The sequence below is a fragment of the Neopelma chrysocephalum genome, unplaced genomic scaffold (genome assembly GCF_003984885.1).
Source record: "Neopelma chrysocephalum unplaced genomic scaffold, ASM398488v2 Primary Assembly neopelma1_24, whole genome shotgun sequence".
NCBI lineage: Eukaryota > Metazoa > Chordata > Aves > Passeriformes > Pipridae > Neopelma > Neopelma chrysocephalum.
Window position 1 is genome coordinate 8,859,803 of NW_020897693.1, and position 22,077 is coordinate 8,881,879.

A 22,077-nucleotide genomic window follows, 5' to 3' on the forward strand; every position below is an offset into this window, starting at 1 on the left:
AAATTTGGTGAGAAGATGCAAGAGATACACCACAAAAGCTCTCTGTTGCTGAAAAAGAGCTTGTCCCAGCCGTGCAAGTGCTTGCAGAAGTAATTAGGTTTAAGCATGTGAACATTCCTATTGACTTCACCACAATTGGCCAGAGTTGAAATGAAGTGTGCACCCACAGGGTTTTCTTTTTGGAGAGAATCAGCCCAAACCTGCCAGTGACTCCCATGGTCCAAGCCAGACAAGGATGCAACTTGAAGGAGCCCTGGCAGGCAGAGATGTAGTTAGCAGCCATGGGCTAGCAACAATGAGGGGCTGAATGAAAGCACAGCAGACACTTACTTAAAGCAGAGATGCCAGGTGATCCCCAGGGAGGTGAGGAGGGGCAAGGAGGAATGCAGCCACTGTCACCAGGAGAAGACAGGAGCCTGCTGGGTGTGGGGAGGGAAAGAGGCAAGGGCACACCACTACCTACTAGAGGCAAGATCCTTCATGTAAATAGGCAGAGGGAAAAGCTGTTGATTACTCCAGCAAGAGAGCCCTGGCTCCACACCTGGGTTTGTCTCCTCGAGGATGCCAGCATGAGCTCTTTGTCTTGCAAGCCCTCGGCAGACTTCCACCCCAATTCCAGGCCTGACTGCCTCTCAGAGATGGGGCTTTCAATGAACAGGGCTGACAAAACCCATGCTTGGATGATGAAATCCAGGACCAGAGAGAGGTCATGACATTAGCTCTTACTGGTCTAAGATGTTAAGATAATTTGGAAACACCAGAAGTGAAGCAGTGAGAAAAGAGATCCCTTAATTGCAACAGGCTGAGCTCTGTGTTGCTCCCAGGGAGAGACATTCCTGGTACTGAACTCCACCTAGAAAAATCTTTCAAGATGTCTGGGCTACTCGACCTCTGGGGAAGGCTTCCTGCCCTTCTCCCTGGCTTTCATCTTTGAGAAAGATACAAGGAATAACAAGAGAACTCATCCTTCCTCCAGCATCAGCAGGGTCCTGCAGTATAACAGGGAGTGGAAAGCAGAGCAGGACCCACAGCTTGCAAGAAGGGAAGGAACTGTACACCAAGTGACACATGGACAGAGTCACTGTCTCCATCTCCATGGGGCAGGGACCATTTAAAACTATTATTTGAAGGCACAAAGGCTGTGAAAGAGAAAGAGCAGTGCAGGAGAAATCCCACACCATCATCTTGCAGTACAGATGCGCCTTCAGTCCCCTCTCCTCCCTCTCGCTGCTGAGGCCACGTGCATCAGTCTGAGTCACACCATGTATCCAAGAACAGTAAGGTCAGCAGCAGTCCCACAGCTGCTCATATCCTTTCACAGAAACAAACCTCCTGGTCCCAGCAGGAAGCGAGTAGGAGTACAGTGGACACAGGAAGAAAAACAAAGAATTGATTCATCTGTCATTTTTTGGCACAGTTTGAGCTAGGAGAACCACCATAAATCTCTGCAGCAAAAATGCACACCACTGCAGGACCTGGGATGGCTGGAGCACCCAGGAACACATTGCATGCCACTGATGAGTTTCCCAAAGCTCTTCCCAGCAGCAGGGGAAGCAGAGAAGGTGAGATGCTAAGAGAGAGAATGAGTCTGTCTCCATCGCTGTGGGAAAGAGAGCAGGAGTCCCAGAGAGAGATAGGGCCGCACCAGTTCCCGTTAATTACACAATCATTCTGCTATGTAGGACTAGTTGCAAAATCAGTTGAAGGCTCACACATGGTCTAGAAAAGAAAAAAAAAGAAACAAAACTACTCTAGTCCTCTAGGAAATGCAGCCCAAGCAATTCTTTCCAATATTGCTGGGATGCACCATCAGCATAAGCCCCAGGTACAGTCACTACAAGGGCCAGTCTTTTAAAACTGCCATCATCTGCCAGCATGGTTTCCAGAGGTCCATACCTGCATGTAAGTGGGGATCTTACCCTGAGAAGATGTTCTTGCAGAAACAGCCTCACATCTTCAGCAAGGACTAAGAGCCCTGTCTCAGCCGGAGACCCTGTGCTTCCACCAGCAGCCCCTCTAGGACAATGGAGTAGAGGGGGGGGTCTCTGGTTTGTCTTTTAAGTGAGGTGTCTTTCCCTCTGCCATCACAAACCTCTCTCCCTCTCCTGATATCTCACCAGCCTCTCTTCACCATGCACATGCAACCTCCACTTTGAACCAGCCTGGCAGACATCAGCATTTGCCCAGCTCTTCAGGAGCCCCTGCTCAGGGAAAGGGGCACACTATTTGGTACATCAGGTGCATAGATGGTGTGGTTTACACGTTAACCTGACGGATAGGGTTTGCCCACCTTACCTTCACTCTGAATTCCCACTTAACTCAGTCCAGCTTACTCTGCCAGCACTCACTTTTGGGCAGCCAGAGACCAAAACAGGCAGTCAGAGATAATCCCAAGGAAAGAGCACATCTAGCAGCCAAAAGCAGCACGTTGTCTCCTTCACACCAGAACAGCTCATTACAAGCTCCAGAAGTGTGCTGCCAGGAGGGCAGGGCACCTCGCCTGTGCAATTAGCTCAGGGTGCAGGGGAAGGAGTCCAGGCCCAATGATGCTCCCCAGCAAGCCTTCCTCTGCCCTGGCCATGAGTCAGGAGAGGATATTCCCAAGCCAACACATGACCCATGGGTGTTCAGGGAGGGGGTGCCGTAGGTGGGAGCTGTCTTGGCTCAGAGATTTTGCCAGGCCCACGCACTCAGAGGAGCATCATGAAGAACATGTGTAATTGTGGGCTGGGTCAAAAGAGCCAACAAACACTGTGTCATACTAAGTCTGAAATATTTGGCATGGGATCAATGATGACTTTCTTCCTAAGACATCCAAAGAGGCAGAAATGAGAGGGAATCAGAAGCTGGATCTAGAAGGAGCATCCTTCTTCCTCTACCCCACTGCTACCTCTCACCCTTACACACGTATGGAAAAGGGACTCTCTCTAGGGAACTTAATGGGTATATCCATAAACCTAAAATCCCAAGAGTTTGCTTCATTTATCAGTGAGAGGGGAAGATGCAAGCTTACAAGCATTGTAAAAGAAGAGGCTTTTGTTCCAGGGGTGATACAAACCAGTACAAAGGATGGATTTAAAAAACAGGAGAAGGAGAGAAGCATTAACTGAGTAGCTCAGCATAGTTAAAGGATATCTGAGCCCCTGTTGTGCTAAGTGCTATGCAAATAGTGAGATATTACCTGAGCCACTGCAGTGAGCCACCATCCGAGTTTTCCAGACCGAGGCCAAGGCCAAGTGACTCAGCCAAGCCCTGGAGGAGTGCAGCTGGTCCAGCATGTTAAGCCAGAGTCATTACTGATACTGTGCCCCATATCTATATATTAGGTTAAGTCAACAAAGCCATTGGGAAAGAGACAGGAAGACAAAACAATGGCTGCAGATAAGACACTCCCATCCTATGCAGGAGGGTCATTACAGGACAAGGGGAGAACTATTGGCCCTGAGGAGACAGACTCCATCTCTTTAGGATGCTTCTCCACTGCAGGGCCAAGAAGCAGGACAAAGGACTCCAGCCAGGATGGATAAGCTATAGGCAACTGCTGCCAAGTGGTTGTCTTTCCCCAGCAGACACTGTAGGAAATGTCTAAAAAAGGCCTTCTTATAGCATCACATTGCCTTGTCACTGGTCTCTGCTCACCAAGGTTTGGAAAACTGCTGAATGAATTTGAATTTTGAATGTCTATTCAAAATAAATGGAGTGGTCTTTGCTTTGACTAGCTGGATTAGATGGGCACTGGGCAGCTGAAGACACCTTCAGACATCTCCCGCGTTGGGTTTGAGAGGGGCATAACCTATAACAGAGGCACCACCTTCCTTCACCAAGTGGCATCTGTGTGACATGTTTAAGCATCGCCCAAAGCCAAGCACCACATTTTGTTGATAGGCTTGTAGGACAGTACCACTGCACGAGTGCAGCCCTGTCAAGCCATGCTACTCAGCTGACCACACAGCTTTCAAGAAGCAAAATACAGCTTCTGCCCAATATAAACTTATTAGCTCACCTACAGCTGGTTCGAGGCCCTGATGTTGTGCAATACAAGCAGTTTTAGCAACCGTGAATCTCCACTTTACACTGCTGGGCTGGTTACTTTAGCTGGAGTCAGAGTAGACTAAATGGATAAGAAGGAACTCCCAAGCACTGGTTGACAGTTCCTGCTTCCAAGCTATACCCTCACTTTAAGTCCCTCCTTGTGCTGGGGAAAGGCATCTAATATCACCTTGCCAATATCCATCCATGCCTCCCTCGCTAAGCTGGGCAGAAGACAGGAGCTGTTTTGAAAAGGCCCGCAAAAGTATCATCATGCATCCAAAAAGCTTGAAGACACATGGCTCCTTCAAGTGGGGCCCAACAAAAAGCTGAGATGGGCTTTTCTGCACAAAGGGCAGCTAAGGCTGTGTGCAGGAAGGTGGTAACTGGCATGGAGATGCAGCAGAAGAGACAAATGCCACCCTAAGGAAGGAGAAGTCCCACCAGAGCAGGGGAGCATAGTCTGTGTATCTCATTAGTCTGCCCTTCAAGACAGCTCAGCTCGGGCACAATGCTGTCAGCTCATGTTATGGGAAGCTACGTGACAACTGCAAGGAGGCACTTATTTTAAGAGGAAATTATTATTGTCACCAATTTTATTGGAGGAGAACTTTGCCCCTCCCAAATAGCTGGCAGCAGTGATTGCTTGGGGTCTGTCAATAGTTCAGGGTTTTTCAATGCTAATAGCTCCAAAGCAAGCTTGCACTGGAAAGGAAACTGCTTCTGCAGCAGAAAAGCACAAGCATGCACAAGCACAGTAGAAGAGATCATATTTTCCAAACTATCTGGCAAGGACTTGATAAAAGACATTACACATACTGTCTGCTCAGCTGCAGCAAGCAACAGATACCTAGAGCCTTCCTGGGGGAGAGGCTCCTTGGTAATGCAGAATTAATCCCTAACAATCTGTTTTCAAAATGAACATGTAAGTGAAAGAACCGAAGACGTCCAGCTGATGCAAACTGGCACCGCTTTATGGCAGGCAGAGGGATGGTGCTGATGTACACTGGCAAAAGCATTTGGGCCTACACATCTGTGCAATAGCAAGAGAAATCCAAATAAACTGAGATTCAACTAAACCAAGTCTTGCACGTCTCCGATCAGTTGCCCCCAGATGGCCCCAAGTTTTCAGATCACTGGTTGCAAGTCACCAATCAAGCTAACAGAAGCCCACTGACTGCCATATCCATTCATTAATAAAGCCAGCTGGGTTTGCTCATGCTTCTTCCTCTTTACTCAGGTATTCCTTGGACAATTACCAGATGCACCAGGCTGTGGTGGATGCACTGCTCCTCTGAGACAGGGTGAACTCAAGTAGTTCCTGCATTTGACACTCCCCTCATATGTCTGAAGATGGAGCTGTCAGCATCAGCTCTGCTGCAGCAGCCCATCCCAGGAGGGACTTCTTTAAAGAAAAAAATAACAGAAAATATTTTGCCCTGCCTTGCTGCAAGTTCTCCTGCAGAGGATGTGGGCTGCAGGAGTGGAAGCCACTGCAGACCTGTCTGTGAGAAAGACAACTCTGAGTGCCGAAACCTGGGATTAAGACACTCCAATGGCTGCCTCACACATCTGGTGTGTGTTAGGATGGATACACTGGCAAGGAAAACATACATGGGCTCCAAGCAGGGCTGGTTAACCCACTCATGACTGAGCCTCTGTGGAACATGCAGACAGGCTGAGGACTGCGAGATACCTGGCCAAACCTCAGAAGAGCAGGGCTATGGCCTTTGCTTCCTAGATGATACTGGGAAATAAGGGAGCAATTCAGGTGCCTAAACATAGGTGTCAAGCACCACTGATGATGCCTTGGGTTACCTAAGACCAAGGACTGGCAGATGCACACAGGTCCAATAGAAGACTCTCTAGGGTAGTAAATATACAGTGGGCAAGTTCTCCAGTTAGGGCATCCCTTCCTAAACATCTCAGCTGTCTAGCCTTGCAGTAGAGTTAACCTGACCTTTTTTCCCTGAGGCAGTAAGCCATCAGGATAGCCACAAAGCACTCACCATGGTGACACTCTGATTTTGGTTGGGCACTGGAGGTGCTCCTCTAGTACTGATCATACCAAAGTCATGCCATGCAGGGCAGCTGCCTTCCCAGAATGTGCAGCACCTCCTAGGACATATTTTTTTACTCATATACCAGATGACCATGATCCAGAACAAAACCTAGGTAAAGAGGCCCCTGAGTCCCTATCATAAAAATACAGCCCTGTGTCTTCCTTGCATTGATGTACATCCTCAAGGTTTCTCCTTATGAAGGACTTCAGAACAGAACAACCCCATCAGAACCCATTCCCTGTGCATTTGGCTTCAAAGGATGCCAAAGCACCTCGTCAGTCAGCCCAAAGGCTCAGCCTGGTGAGGAGTTTGTTGGACATATTAAGGGAACAGAAGCTGCGGCTACAGGAGGTCAAAGCTGCTGTGCAAGCTGGGGTGAGCACCATTCCCCCCAGGCAGGTTTGCATAGCTGGACTGTAGCAGGAGGGCTGCATGGAGCGGATGAGAGGAGAGCACCTTGCGGCCTTTCCTCTGAGCCCCTGAGGGCCACTGCTGGTCTGCAGTCAGTCAGAGTAGGATTACAGTCCCAGGAGCCAGGTGGTCACACCAATGCCTCCTGGAGCCTGGGCAACAACTTTATTTGGGTCAGGACTCCCACCCCCTTCAAAGAAAAAGCTGTTCCTACAAAAACACGGCACTAGTGAGGTCTTGGAGCACCTCCTGGCCAGGTGGTCTGTCCAGATGCCAGTCAGTATCCCGGCAGAGACAGCAGCCAGGCTGGATGAGTGCCTAGCCAGGAGCAAGCCAAGCTCTGAGGAGAGCACCAAAGCAGAAAGGAGTCAGCTCAGCCACTGTGCAAACCCACAGCTGGGCACATGGGTCACAGGGGTGATGGATGCAAAGAGAGGATGCAGGCAGAGCATCGGCCGGGCTGGATTAGCAAGGTCAGTGAGGGTCAGAGCAGAGGGGCCCAGGATCCCCAGGGCATGCCAAGGTTAAGCACTTCCTGCCACACCGCCAGCCCTTCCAGTTACTGCAAGCAGAATGGTTTTCAGATTTTGGGAAAAGCTCTAAACCCTCTGAAGTACGTTCACCCTACAAAATCCAGGGCAAGGGATTCCCACAAGCTTCAGAGCCAGACTTCACACCAAGAGTTTTGAAACAGCCAGCCTTCAAGCCAGCAGAGAGTCTTCTGTGTTTAAAAAGAAAAAAAAAAGAAAGTAAAATTCAAATAAAGGCTCTGGGCAATCCCTTGCCTTAACACACACTCCTCCAAACCCATAGCTTTACATAGCAAAATAAGCTCAGAGGCAAGGCAAGGCATGCCAGGCTTAATTTATTTTTTTACCCCCAAGGAGAAAAGGGCACTGAAGGCACCTGATACCTCCTATAATTAGAGACAGTTCTTTACCCCAAATGCCATTGCCAGACCACCTATATCCAATTTGGAAACCATAAGTATAACCCAGCCTCATTAAATAATCCATCTGGTCCTCCCCTGTTTATTTCCCTACTATTTTTCCACTTTAATGAGCCCAGCTGGGTCAAACTGTGACCAGTTACTCCTGAGCAGGGATCAGCCATCCCTCCATCCCGCCCCCAAGGAATCTGGTGCACTGAGGGGTCCAAAGACTCTCCAAGTATCAGTTTTCCCAGACAACCTCCTTCCAACCATGGATATACTTAGCAACAGCAGTCATTTTAGCAAAGACCCTTGAGAGTCCTCTAAGGATCTGGAGAATTCAAGACAGCTGGGGACAGACATGGCAAGGAAACGCCCGGGGCTTGCTGGCACAGCAGAGCCTCTCCCCAGGCAGTGACCATACATGGGCAGCCAAGGGCTCCCTACAGCTCATGGGGTGGGAAACCCCAGAAGGAAGGAGATGGGAAATTTGGGAAAAGCCAATCTCATCTCAGACCCCACAGGAAAGAGAAACCTGCCACATGAGCTGTGCTGCCTCTCAGGTGCAGATATCCTGCAGAGCACAGCCCAAGCTGTGGGGATGTGCACTGCTACAGGTGTAGGAACCAAGGTCAGAGGCTACCTGAAGCCTCTAGAGTTTTATGGAGAGAGCTTTAACAGATCCATTGCATGCTGGGCTCCCAGCCTCCCACTGTCAAGGCAGGACAACCCAAGCAGCCACCTCCCCAGAGCTCCCTCCAGCTTCTCGCTTACTTGGGAAGGCTCACACTGCAGCAGTTTCCTAATAGAGAAATTCCAATTCATGGAAGAGAGTGTGACACCAGTCTGGTTTAAGTAGTGTTACACTGGCATCAGCAGGACTTAGCCAGCATGCCCCAATTTGTATGGGGAAACAAAGTAAGCTATGTTCAAATTAAAATTTCTAGGACATTTTCTAATGCAAGCTCCTCTTCTATATACACTGGACAGTTAAATAGACAAGCACCTATATTTTTCTCCCAACACCTCCCACTGTGCATTTACACCCAGGAGCCTTGGGATTTACTTTCCTGGCAGCTCCATCACAAGACTCACTGCTCACACCTCCATCATGCTTTAGGCTGTCTTAGAAGCATTGTCCTGACTCCATCCATACACAGGTCCGCTTGAAAAAAGCTTTTTCATCAAGGAAAGGAGATCAGAGAGAGCTGAGTTAGCCACAAGGTGAGAAAATGTAGCACCAAACAGCAAGTAAACACTTCCTTCCTCCATTTTGGGAGTGGTAATCACCTAGGAAGTGTTTAAATAGCACAAGTAAAAAACAGGAGAAATTTAGAGCTGCACATGAAACTATTACACAAATTGGGAGGGAATGTAATTCTCCTGATTTTTAAAACAAAGAGGAACTTTTTTTTTTGCTCACTACATTTGTCATCAGGTTTCATTTAGAAATTTCATTAAGATTCTAAAACACAGCTAGGGAGGAAGGGATGCACCATCCTGCTGTCACTGATCATATATACTCTTTTTAAACGTGTTTCTAAAGGCTGTAAGGGTCTGAGTGCTACAGAACAGACTCCTCCACACAGCCTCTTATTTAGTGGGAACTCCAGCAGGAAACAGAAAAGGGAACAAGCTGACCCTGCCTCAGCAGCAGACCCCAGCAGTGGCCCTGCCTGCATCAACATACCAGCACCTGCAGCAACTGCAGCAAGAGGGGAGCAGGAAAATTTGATTGCCTTGGACCACGCACAGCACCTGCTCCTTGCTACTGCAAGGTGAGCTGAGCCTGCAAGAGAGGCAAAGCCACACTGGAGCAACGCTCCAGTGCTTCCCCCAGAAACCAAGGCTTCCCTTTGTTTCAGCAGAGAGTCATGCACAGAGCCTTCCAGCACCTTTTGAAGTTTCCAGTCAAATCTTCAGCCAAGGCTAATTGCTGTCAGGTGTCAGCCTAAACACTTAGTGCAACCACTAATGACAGGAGATGACACACCTTTCTCCTCTCATTGTCACTCAAGGGTTTTTTTCCCCTGTCAACATTAACAGTGCTGGCTCTCAGAAGGCTTGGGGAGAAATGCTAATGCAAGCTTTGAAGCTGGAGGTGAAAAATCAGGCAACCTCCTGAGCTCACTGGATGCTCAGCCTGAATCCAGTCCAAATCTGAGTACTTCTGGGTGATGCACCTTGGCTGAGTTTATCTCTGTCTGCCTCCACCACAGACAGATGTGGTCTCTGCCACTGATCTGTCTTCTTTTAACCCCCATGGAAAGCTGCCTGCATTGGAGCGAACAGATCCCAAATTTTACAGTCTCTGCTGATAAAGCTATAAAGCAGAGCGGAGGCACAGGGAGCTGTATAACCTTACAGCAGCTAGCCTGAAATACTGCCAGGTTAATTTGGCTAGAGACATAGGGCACACAGCAAGAAATCAGATGTGCCCAGCAAGCAGAGGAGGCAGCTATCTCCACCCACTGGTCTTAGAGATGGGACTGATTTCGGCTGTGGAGAAGGTCCAGGTCACCAGACGCTCACTGAGCTTGCCTGCTTCTGAAGCTGTCATTCCCCGGTTGATCAACCCCCTCCCAGGGGCTTTGAAGTTCAAAGGGGATGAGAGCTTTAGAAAATCTAAGTCTCTCCCTACCTGGAGAAGCTTGTCAAAAGCCTGATGGAACATCTGACCCATTCCAGCCTCGTGGGTCATCATCGTTTTGGTCACGCATCCTCCTTGCCCACCATTGCCCTCCCTGTTTCCTAGCCTCCCAGTATCCCAGGACTGGAAGGCAGCTGTGGTGTCCCCGAGCCTCACCTCTTGCTCTCCCCAGGGGATTCATCTGCCACTTGGCTCACACCTTCCGCACCCTCCTGGCACCCCTCCGAGTCTGACATCTTCCCTCGCAGCGGCTGCACGGACAGCTCCAGCACAAGGGTGCTGCCGCCGTTTCGCTTTTCCTGTGCTCAGCAGAAGTGAGCTGTGCCGGAAACTTCATGGTCTGAGGGTTTGGGGGGATGGGAGAGGGCAGAGGGAAGGTGAATTTGGGGGTTTCTTTTGTTTGTGTTTTTTTTAAAAAAACATTGAGACTGACTTAAAGTTTTACCTGTTGGCAGCTAGTAATTTGGAAGTTCTGGGCTAACCCATAAGGAAAGCAGGGGGCATGGACATACCCACTGTGGCAGGAGACACACAACTCCCCCAGCTGCCCGTGCCACTCTGGTGATAGCCATCATCTCTAAACCACAGCACCCTACTGGGGTGCTGCCACAGATGCTGTCAAGGTTGTCCTAAATTGGCATCTCTCAAAGTCCACAGGAGCTGAAGGATTTGCTTCTGCCTTGCAGCTGTCACCCCTCTTCTCCCTTTTGGGCTCTGCTTCTTCCCCACAGCTTCCTGCTGATGCCATCATGGGTTGAGGTTCTGCAACACCTCCTGAGGCTTGGACTGTTATCTTTTTGTCTCTTTGCCACTGGAGAAGGGCATGAGCATTCCCAGCTTTGGAGAGGGACCAACAGCAGAGAGGTTCCCCTCCCCACAGCACAGTCCCTGTCAAAGCCTCCCCAACCCTACCAGGAGCCCCACTGGAGGGGCAGACCCTGCTGGCACCATGTCATGAGTCAGGGTCTGGCCACCCAGGCAGGCAACACCCACCTTTCCCACCAAAGCTTTATTTACATCACTGCTGCCGCGACGCAGCTCTTCACAAAACTAGAGAGAAATGGCACCCAGTCAGTGCCCCTGAGCCCGGCGGGCAGCAGGGACAGCAGGGAGAGGAGGACAGGTGTGGAGAGGCAGGTGCTTAGGACTCGCCAGCCTCGAACATCTTCTTTCTGCCTTCCATGCCAGACTTCTCTTCAATGTTCTTTCTCCAGTCACCGACATCACGAAGATCCTTCTCCTGAGGGAGGGATGATCAGGTTGGTATGAGTGGTGCCCCCCCAGTGTAAGAGCCCACTTGAGCAGGGCTCCTCATCTGTCCACCCATGGAAACCCCCATGTCAGCTAGAGGAACCCAGTTCCACCCATGCTATACATCTTTTTGGACTGCACCCTCCTGTTTCAACATCATGGGTGCCAGAGGAGGAAATACTGAGCAGGAAGAACATTATGGAGAAACACTCACTCTCATCCCTGCCTATCACACAGGGAGGTGTGAGCCCTGAAGAATGGGGGCCAACTCCTGCTACGGGCACAGGGGAGAGGGAAGGAGTACCTTCTCAGTGTCCTCCTTCTTCACTTGCTTCAGGTTGGCTCGGAGGTCCATGCAGACCTTGTGCTTGGAGCCCAGCAGGGCCCGCAGCATCGCATCAGCCGACATGCGCACCCTGCGCAGGGGTGGCCTCTTGAACTTGCCACGCAGGTCAAAGAGTTTCTGGCTCAAGTCTTCCAGCTGAGGGGGGATGAAATGAGTGGGGCAGAGATAGAGCAGGGCATGGGTTTCATGAGATGGACCCAAGCAGTGCTAGGAGGCATGAAGAATGGGCTGGAGACTCCCTGAAGGATGGCTCCAGGGGAAACTCACCTCCTTGTTAGTCTTCTGTAGTTTCACTTCTGTGTCATACCTCTCCTCATCCACTGCGTCTATCTTGGCATGAAGCTTTTTGCACAGTTCCTGGGGGGAAAGCAGAGAAGTGTGTTGACTTCTGGACCCACATACATGATTCCTCCCTCATGATTGCTCTGGCTCTGAAAGATCTCAATCCAAAAGACTAGGTGGGGTCAAGACCAGATGGCAAAGGGTGGCTTGTCCTAATCTCCATGCTACTGTCTTCACACAAATGCTACCTCAACACATCATCAGAAACACATCTCCCATGCCAGCCAGACCCCTTTATTTTTGCAGAGAGACCCCACCTGCCTCTCAAGCCAGTTCCACATCCATCCAGCTTCAGGGCACCACAGGTGAGAAGAGTGTCAAGATAGGAAGGTCAGTCTAGATTCACCAGGCTGACTGATGGAATCAGATATTTTCTGCTCCAGCACTGTGAAAGGGTTAAAGAAGTCTTTACCTGAAGTTCCTGCATGGATCCTGGGAGTGACAGGGGAGGGCAATGCTCTGCCAGGTAGTTTTGCTTTTCCACTTCTTTAGCAGCTGCTTCTTTCTCTATTTCAGTGACAGCAAGCTGGAGCATAGCACTCTGGAAGGCAGCAGGAGAGTGGTCAGTGCAGGGTGGAGGCAAAGGAGGAGGGCAGGGAGCTCAACAAGGGAGTGGGAGCCCTGATGGAGAGGCAGCTTGGGGTGTTCCCATCAATACCACCATCTCAAAGCAAGAGATAGTGGTGGGGACACAGTAAAGAGTGGGGTGAGAGGTCCCCACATTGTGCATTATGGCTTCTTCTAGGAGAGGGAGAGCTGAGAGCTGGGTGGCTTGGGATGGGAGATGGGGTGGTCGGGACAGACACTGCACAGCCACAGCAGTGCCACGTACCTTCAGGTGCTGCCGACGGGCAGTGGCTGCCCTCCTCTTTTTCTGCAAGTGGAAGAAACAAGTGAGAAGCAGGTTATCAGGTGCCCATTCCCCTTTCCATTGCCCTTCCCCATGCAACACCACAGTCCACTAAGGACCTGTAGCCCTGCCAGGGAGCTGCTCCAGCCAGGAGCTTGACACACAGTTGGTCTCCAAACCAGTGGCATTCAAAAGAGTCTCCCTGCTCAATCCAGCTTTGCCAACTCAGGAAGCTAAAACCTACAAAGTGCCCCAGGAAAAGATAACAAGGGTGATGAACTTGAAAATATGCATATAAAATATAACTTCAAACTTGCTTTCTTGGGACTTTTAGCCTTTTCTTTAATTTCCTTTTCACTCAGACACGTTTTACTTTGCGCTCAAGCTTATGGCCCCAGTCTCTCTGGGTGCTAAGGAGCTGTGGGATGCCTTTCTGAGCGGTCCATGGCACATGCCCTGACACCCTAGTGAGAAGGACAAGCAGGCAGGTGAAAACATGAAGGCTGTGTAATTTCTTGGAGCTGAAAAGACCCAGTGCAAGTGATGCTGAAGGGTGTGTTTATCACAGCTGGAGGACAGACACAAATACAGGCTTCTTTTCTGTACCTGTCATGTGCTGGAACAGCAACAACAGGAATTTATAAAAGAAGCCACAACTTCTGCATTTCAGCTGTTTTCTCAGCATGTTGCCTAGAAGACCAGGCAAGGCTGAGTTGGGCTGGCACAGGACAAACACACCACATCTGACATGTGGGGGGGTGGGGAGTAGAAAGCAGCACTTAGGTGTGAGTCTGTGCTGCATAGAGGAGGAAGTGGATAAGGATGTGCAGAGCGAAATATAATAAAATCTGACATGTCTTTCATATGCAAATGGTGCCAAGGCCCTCCTGACAGGGCTGGAGGGCTCTGCAGAGGAAAAGCACCCAGCTCAGAGATGCAGCACACCATTAACCAGCAGATAATCAGGCGCCTTGAGTGCTGTTAGCTCAGGGCTTATTCCTCATCTGAAAACTGGTACCATAGCAAAGAGCGTCCTCACAGCCTTTTCTGGAAGCTCTGAGTTTGATGGGGAATAAAAGCACCTGTTGGACACCAGCACCATATTGTGGAGTTTCTATGTGTCCCTGACATACTCTTTTCTCTCAGTGAGAACAAGCTTGAGCTTGTGGTGTTTCAGACATATGGGGAGGTGCCAAGCAGAGATGAAGGATGGAGCAATTTCCTAAGAGGAAATGTGGAGTGACAAAGCCACGAACAATCCTCCCACACCCTCCCCTACATTTCTCCAGCCGCCTCCAGCCCCACCTGACTCTGCCAGAAGCCAGGGAAAACTTGCTAAGAATGCAACCTCCACCCTGCTCACACTCCCCTGGATCCAGGTCTCCCTGGATTGCCTTTGAGAAGTGATTTGGCAGTGCTCAGCGGGTAGACAATGAAATGCTAGATGTGGGGAAGGAAGGGAGGATGCTAGGCCAAGGGCTGAATGGTGGATGGACGATGGAGGAGAGGTCGCTCTGGACCACTGCCTTCCCAGCACCATCTCGTGGCCGGCTGAGGAAGCAGGAATGGAGGGAAAAAAGCATTTAACTTCAAGTCAGGAGGAAAGAAAACTCTTTCAAAAGGGATTTTTCTTCTTCTTCCCATGTTTACCAGGAGGAGTCAGCAAGAAAGCCTTGCCATGAACCCATTCTTCCCACACAGACATAGAGCAGCTGATTTTCCTAAGGAGAAACAGTGAAGCCAGGACTGATGCCATGAGCATCACTAAAGGAAAAACCCCAGCAAGACACACTTACCTCTTCACTGTTCAGGAAAAGCAGATGGACAAGTAAAGGAAGGAAGAGAAAAGGGAAAGGAGAAAAAAGGCAGTCAGTTAGGATCCTAATTGGAAACAAGAAGAGGAATCTTAACAAACATAAAATGTTGGCAGTTGAACAAAAGTTTTTAAATGCCAACAATATATTAGAGACAGAAAAATGGGAACTTACTCAGACATCTTGGTTTAGATGGTTGTGAGCCTGAAATGAAAACCAAGAAAAAAAGTTCATAATTACTCATGCTGGTGGTCACTTTCTTGGGTTTTAAAAACAAAGCAAGAATCCTCTAGAAAATAAAAAGAGGAACAGGCTTGTTCTTGTTTCCCAACTTCACCAAATTTTCATCATATAGGGAACTAGGCTGCAGTTTGTAGACAAGAGCCAAACACATGCCTCCTCATAGCAACACAAATCTCAGCATCAGGGGACTTCTGTAAAAGACCAAGTGAGGCCAAGAAATACCCCAAAGCCTGTGAAGGGTTGGCAGTGACCCCAGGTAACAAGGAAGGACCTCAGAGGATGCCGCTGCCAGTGCACACACCCATTGTGTGGGGCAGGGGAGCCTGTTGCAGCAACCTCAGCACAGGTGACATAAAGTGGGGTTGGAAGTTGTGGTTGACTTGGTAAAGGCTCGAAGAGTTTCCCCAGGTAATTCCTTGCATTTGCCTTAAATGGAAATTTTACAGGTACAACTCAACATATTAGAGAAGAGATGGAAAAGCACCTTTGTTTTGCTGTAAGTTATCTCCACCATAAATAAAATTTTACTTTTCTAGCAGAGCAGTATCTCCTGCTTGCATCTCCTAATAGAATGATGCAGGAGTGTCAGCCAAGCCCAAACTGAGCTTGTCCTTTGCAGAGCAGGTGTCTGCAGACCTGGGAGGCTCTGTTGGGAGGTGAAAGTGTTAACAGGGGCTCATGCCCGAGGCAGGAGGCACAGCTTGCAGGGCCAAGGAAACTTTATCCTGGAAAATGTGCAGGCCCATCACATTACTTTAGGGAGGAGGGGGGGGAAAGTGCTTCTAAAAATGGCCAGGGAGCTGCAGAAGGAGCTGCAGCTGTCTCCTCGGACGGCAGCCTTTCCCCGGTGCCAGCCCCGTGACTCAGGGAGGTCGGAGCGATGCGAAGCACAAGCCACCGCAGGTGGCTGAGCTACAGCTGAGGGACGGGGCGGCCGAGGAACGCTGGCTATTTTTACTCACATCCCTACCCCGCGCACATGCACCCACTTCGGCGGCAGCGATGCCGAGGAAGCGAGGGGACAACGCCAGGCTGCAGCTCGCTGCCTGCCCTGTGGGCTTTAAATCACCTGTTCCGGGGGGAGGGCACCATAAATTTGGATGTCGGTCCCTGTTCAAAGGTGTTTTGGGGGAGGAAGGCACTGCAAGGACCAGGTAGGAAGCTGCAGGAAGGGGTGTAAGTAGGGAGTTATTGCCGAGTTACCGCAGGCAAGGATCCCGAGTCCTGTGGCCCCAGGGAAGCCAGCACTAGGGAGCCTGTGGCTCTGCTTGCCCTCGCCACTCAAGCTGAGAGCAGAACCAACCAAGGAAGGGGAAGGCATGAAACCAAAAAGAAAGAAGCTCACTGGAACAGACAGAGGGAGACTTTCCAACGTGCAGACCTCTCTAACAGGCAAAGGATAGAGCATGTTTTACTAGCACCCCTGTTTCTCCCAGCAGGTCAGGCCCCCCACCCGGTATTTATATCCCTAATACTCAGGTGAGAAAATCTGCTCCCCCATCGCCCCCTAAGAGCAAGCTGGGTCATTAAGAGATATGTGGAAAGGCTCACCCAAGTCTGGAGGAGAAAATCAGAGTCCTGCGGGCTGGACGGAATGGACAGACGAGCCGCAGGCAGCTGGCTGAATAAGGAGGTATAAAAGGGCGTCTCGGGTGGCTCAGCAGAAAATCCACCTTCTCTTTAAGGGCATGGAGACCTTCTCAGACCAATGATGTGCCAGAGTCCCTTGTGCACCTCCCTTGGCTGGGGCAGGACAGTCAGGCAACCCTGGAGGAGAGGGCGAGCCGCCAGGGATGGAGGAGTGGAGAGAAGGAGAACATCTTCTACCCGTAGGGTGGGCAAGCAGAGACACCCTGGAGGAGCTAGAGAGGTGTTTTTCCTCAGAAGTGCCAAGGAGGGAGCCCTCCTTTCCCTCCTCCTACCACCAAGCAGTCACAATAGATACAGCTTCAAGATTGTTTGAAGCCCCAGCTCCCTGCACACAGCCATCCTTCTGCAAGGCCTCTAAAAAAAATTTGTCCTTAGAGACACAGAGTGGCTTTTCCATGGACAGAGGCATGGCTCAGTTCACCTCCAAGGGCTTGTGAGCAGCTCTGCCCTTCAGAAAGGAAGAGCGAGCCTGCACCCCAAAAATCCACTGCCGACAGCATGTGCAAGAACAATCCCTTAATGAGCCATCCATCATTAGCATGCTCTTTTAATCTCACTTATTTCCCTCACGTGGGAAATATTTGCAGCTCCTCCCTGTGTGAATATTTCAACACAACTTTTAAAAGCAAGCTATGTAGCGGCAGCTCCAAGGCTCACAGCCACCAAGGGGCTGGGGAGAAGCAGCAGAGCATGGGGGAACAGCCCAACATTGCCAGCAAAAAAGGTAATCCCCTCCGTCAGATGACCCAGACCCACATCTCCATGGATCTGAAGGAGAAACAGGTGGAAACGTAGCTGGAAATATTCCCCAGCCCTGGTCACAGCACATGTAGTGCGTGTGTGTAGGGGATCCCATGGAGACAGGGACCCAAACAGCTCCTGCCCTCCTCCTCCAGCCCAGGCACTCCCTGCTCTTCCAGCCGGGGTTTTTTAGGCTGATTCAGCCATGGCCCTGACAATATTTTCCAGCTGCCTCCCAGACATTATATAGATAGTGGCAAATCAGCTGCTGAAGGTTTCCTGTTCCACCACTCTTAGCACTGTGCAAGTGGTGCTGCAGATGCCTGTGAAAGAAGAGCAAGTCCTTGGGATGAGCTGGTGTCTTGCAGGGGTTTGCCCTGGTAGCACGTGGAGGAGGGAGAAACCCCTAGAATGGGCTAGGCTGGGTCCACTCAGCATCTGTCCCTCTGCAACATTGCAGCTACACACATTCTGGTCAGTGCTGGCCCATCATTCCTCCAGAGAGTAGCTCAGCTCTTGGTGGAGGAATCAAAACTGGGGGAGTTCTCCATTCAAAAATTCCCCACAGCCAAGCAGTTTCTTTTCAGCCCCATGAGATGAAGGCTTTCTGGACCCCCTGGAGTCCAGGCATGCAGCACAGCAAATGAGATCTGCTCAGAGTTCAAGGGTTTGGTTATCACCTTGTGATAGGGAAGTGTTGACCTGAAATAATTGAATAAAGAAGTTCAAAAAAGGAAGTCCCATAAGCAAAATTTTGGCCAACAGATGTGTTATTAGGATACAGAAGGAGTGGATAGTGAGGTATGGTAATAAGATGAGCAGAAGGTCAAGCCTCCAAGTCTGCATAAGCCTTTCCATGGAGCTGCCTTGCACAGAGGTTAAGCTGTAGGGCAGATCTCCCAGAAACAGAGAGGCACTAGACCCAAATGTCATGAGGAAGAAACCCAGTGAGGACCAGGAAGAACGGAAAAACAGAAATGTGCCAAAGTTAGAAGCTATGGTTAACATTAAGAAAGACAGAGGGTTTTTCCAAAGGAATTATGTAAATGTTTGAGTGATGAATAAACAAGTTCCTTGCAGAAAAATTCAAGGAAGACATAAGGAGGCTCCAGGCAAGTCCTTCAGAGAGGTGCTTGGCTCTGTGAGTATGAGGTGTAAGTGAGGGTATTACACAGGGGCCAGTAATGGACGCAATGTTCACACTTGGGTATCTTCCTGTGGGGCAGCCAACCTTGTTCCCTTCCCTCATTCCTCTTCAGCTGAGCTAGAGGAATGCACCACAGGTATGGTCCATCATTCCCAGAAGACTTTCACCATCCTGTTAGGCCAGACAGAGGGAAGACCTGCCATATACAGGAGGTTCTGCACTATGTTTTAGAGAGACTCAGGTGTGGCTCTTTTGGGCCAGGTTCCCCCTCCATGGAACCACTACGTGTTAGAAGGGCTAGGGTGATGAATCTATGCAAACTGTCCCTCGTGGCACTCTCCTACACCTTTACAACTTGCCTCCTCTTCAACATCCTACAAGCATCAAGTGGACAGGCACTGTGGAGTGACATGACACCAGATCATACTGTGTCTTATTTCCAAGGATGATGCTGTTAGCAAAAAACAAAACTTCTGCTCAGCAGCAATTGCACTCACAGTAAAAGTTCAGGCAGGACCGCTGGGGAAACCTGTATCTGACTGGCCTTTGCTTTCCCAAAATCAGATCGGACCAAAGCAAAGCACATGGCTCCCATCCTGCCCAGGACATACCCTCTCCCTCCAGTGTATCCCTAAAAAACCTCCTCCTCCTCTACTTCTGCTGACACCAGCCTCTAAGAACTCTACAAAGGAAGGCCATCACTTTTACATCTTGTGCCAATGCTGTCCTACATAGTCAACAGCTACAATCACCTCATTTGCCCATATAATGGGGTTAAGGTTTCTGGCTGTTCCTACTCCGGGCTTCTGCCAAACAACACGGCCACCCCATCCGTTTAGCTCTATGCTATCTTCCTTGACAGGGAATGCTTCAGGCACGTGATGCTGATGCCTTCAGGCTCCAAACCCACCAGCAGGTCCTGATGATAGTCCTCAACATTCAGCCGGTACCTTAAAAACTCATAAGCTGACAGCAGCCTCCTATTGTGTTTGACCATCAGCTACAGAATGATGTGAGCAGGACCTAGAGAGAAGCCATCCCAACAGTGGATGAGGACACGCACTCATTGGTGTCCCAGAAGCAGGGTTGCCCCATTCCATGACAATCTCTATGGAGCAGAGCCCAGATGTCAACCTTGAGGCATGACCTGAACCCTCCCTGGGGCAGATGTAGGGGATGCCACTCAGGCTGTGGTCACTAGGCAGGTCAGTGATGCTGCCAGTGCTGTTCATGCTCAGCACCTGCCCACTGTAGGTGAAACTGAGGCTACCCAATTAGATGCAGTCAGTTACCTGAGTGAAAACGGGTCCTGTGAAGGGGCAATGTGCAGGTTTCTGACCAGTGGACTCCTTGGGATACAGATTTTTCTTCCAGCTCCCCCTGAGGGATTTCTTGGAGCTGGCATGTGGAAGGGGGCTGGAATCAGGCTCAGAGCCCCACAACAGTGGCAAGAAGAGGGAGAAGTGACTGGAAAGCTTGGTCTTGAAGGGGAGTCTGCTGAACAAGGATCTGCGGGCCTGCACCAGGGACCCCATCCTATGGGCTGCCCCTCTGCTCTCAGTCTCTTCCACCTGTAAAAAAAAAAATTATGGAAAGGACTGATGAGACTACGGAAACTCATCTCTCCAGCTGCACATGCAAGGAGACATGAGCTGGTAGCTGGCTTTGCCCAGAGCAGCACTTAGAGACACTAAAGGTCCTGGAGACCTTGCACATAACCAGCCATCTTCTTGCCCTGGGACAGTTACAAACATGCCATAAAGGCTTGCCTGGACCTGCAGACTACTCTGCCAGCACTGGGGTGCTGGCTTGCTGGAGCAGTCGTTCCCTCCTGCTGATGATGCTAAGCAGAGTGACTAGGGTATCCTGCCAAGTTGCAGGACTATGGACACCACATCGCCACCCTTCTCTTCATGCACTTCACTTTTATCATCACCAAGTTTGAACAAGGAACAGAATCACTCCATATGGACACCCATAAGTACTCACATAGGGATGCCTTCAGCATAAGCACTGGCCTTGAAGAGAAACAAGGCATTTTAATGATCCCCTCCATTTCAGAGGGACACTCTTTGGTGCTGCTGGAAGTGTTTGCAACTCACTGCAAACTGGAGCCTGGAGGAAGGACAGCATTTCAGACTGAAAACACAAAGAGGGGAAGAGCAGCTTCAGGGAGAGGGCAAAAAACAGAAAACGCCTCTGAATGAAGCCCCTTCTGACCATGGTAGCACACAGGGGCTTCACTCTCCAGCAATGGAGAGTCTGTGTTCATAGCCAGGGTTAGGATCACTTGGATCCCAGCTCAGCCCTGGGCACACAGCTCACTCTTCTCAGAAGCTTTTCCCACTTCTGCCCAGGACCAGAAGTTCTGGACTCTGCCACAGCATGGCCCTTTCTCCATGACCCCAGGCTGAGTTGGCAGCTCTCTGGAAAGTGAACACGTCTGCCCAGGGCTGGTGCATGCTCAGGCCTTCAGCAGTTGATGTGTCCAGGAGGTGATCCCTGTGGAATTACCACCAAGCTTGCCCCTGGATAGCATTACCATAGTGACCCGACACCTGATCACAATCCTTCATCTGTATGTGCATCCTCAAAGCCTGGTTAAGATTAGGACATGACCCAGAACATGTCTGGAGAACAAACTGAGACTTCTGTGTGCTTAAATGAGTATGGCTGAAACATGTCCCTGCTCTCGAAAGGTCTTTCAGGCTCTCTGTGCCAAAACAAAGCAGCAGCAAGAACATGGTGTTAGTTAAAAAAAACCACAAAAACAGTTGGCCATAGACCTCAAGAAAAACAGTAATAAATCACAAAGCTCTTCTCTCCCCAAGGTCAGAAATTACCCTACAAACCAGTAGCCATGCAAGGAACAATCCTCCGAAATTTATCTATTTCAAACACACTGGCTTTTTGTAAATGCTGTGTGACCCCAGACACCTAACTTTTCAAAAAAGATGTCAGCTGCAAAGACCCTTGGCAGCCTTGCCTACCTGGACAACACAGAGAGCCATGGGAGAAGACAGCTGCAAGGAGATGGGCCTCTGGAAGGTCTTCTGGAGGTGCTTCTCAGTCAGGCTTGGGAAGGGAGGGGATGAGCTCAGAGTACAAGAGGGCTGAGCCAGGAAAACTCAACACCCAACCCCAATGAGCATCTTTCAAGAACACCCCTAGATGCTTAATTCAGGGGATATCTGAGACATGAATTTTCCCCTATGCAGCCAGACCTGAGTTTAGCACATGTGCAAAAGTCAGGGGTGGTGTGGGATGAGTGCATCCAAAGCAGAGAATCCTTCAGTGGAGGCCTCTGCAGATGTGAACACACCCTTTGTCCCATCTAGAGTGAACACCAAGGCCAAGTGTTTTAACTGGGCTGTCTTAAGTGATACCCTTCATGCCAAAATTCAGGCTTCTATGTCTAAACTGCTCTGTCTTTTATGTAAGTTAAGAGGAAAATGTTCTCTGTCTAGGGCAAAACCAGATGCCAGCTGAGCAGGTCTCCACCCTAGACAAACCTCTCCTTCACAGGCAATGGGCTTCACCAGCTCTTCCAAGGGTACAATGTTTGTAAGGGAATGATGACTGATTCACAGCTCGAAGTGCCCATTTCCT

At 50.0% G+C, this 22,077-nt stretch overlaps 2 protein-coding genes across 2 annotated transcripts in view; both read right to left on the minus strand.

The window, feature by feature from the left end:
* LSP1 (lymphocyte specific protein 1) overlaps window positions 1–10,343 on the minus strand; it is a 49,796-nt gene extending 39,453 nt beyond the window's left edge. The window contains exon 1 of the mRNA XM_027702122.1: window positions 10,241–10,343. Within this exon, the coding sequence (XP_027557923.1) occupies window positions 10,241–10,320 (80 nt within the window). The 5' untranslated portion in view covers window positions 10,321–10,343. The remainder of the gene's footprint in view (window positions 1–10,240) is intronic.
* Window positions 10,344–11,051: 708 nt separating this feature from the next.
* Window positions 11,052–16,587, minus strand: TNNI2 (troponin I2, fast skeletal type). Its single transcript, XM_027702455.1, has 8 exons — window positions 16,482–16,587; window positions 14,862–14,891; window positions 14,670–14,676; window positions 12,856–12,897; window positions 12,436–12,564; window positions 11,949–12,038; window positions 11,640–11,816; window positions 11,052–11,324 (listed from the first exon to the last, which is right to left on the minus strand). Exons 2-8 carry the CDS (start codon window positions 14,867–14,869, stop codon window positions 11,226–11,228), a joined length of 552 nt encoding a protein of 183 aa, XP_027558256.1. The 5' UTR covers window positions 14,870–14,891; window positions 16,482–16,587; the 3' UTR covers window positions 11,052–11,225.
* Between the last annotated feature and the right edge of the window lie 5,490 nt (window positions 16,588–22,077).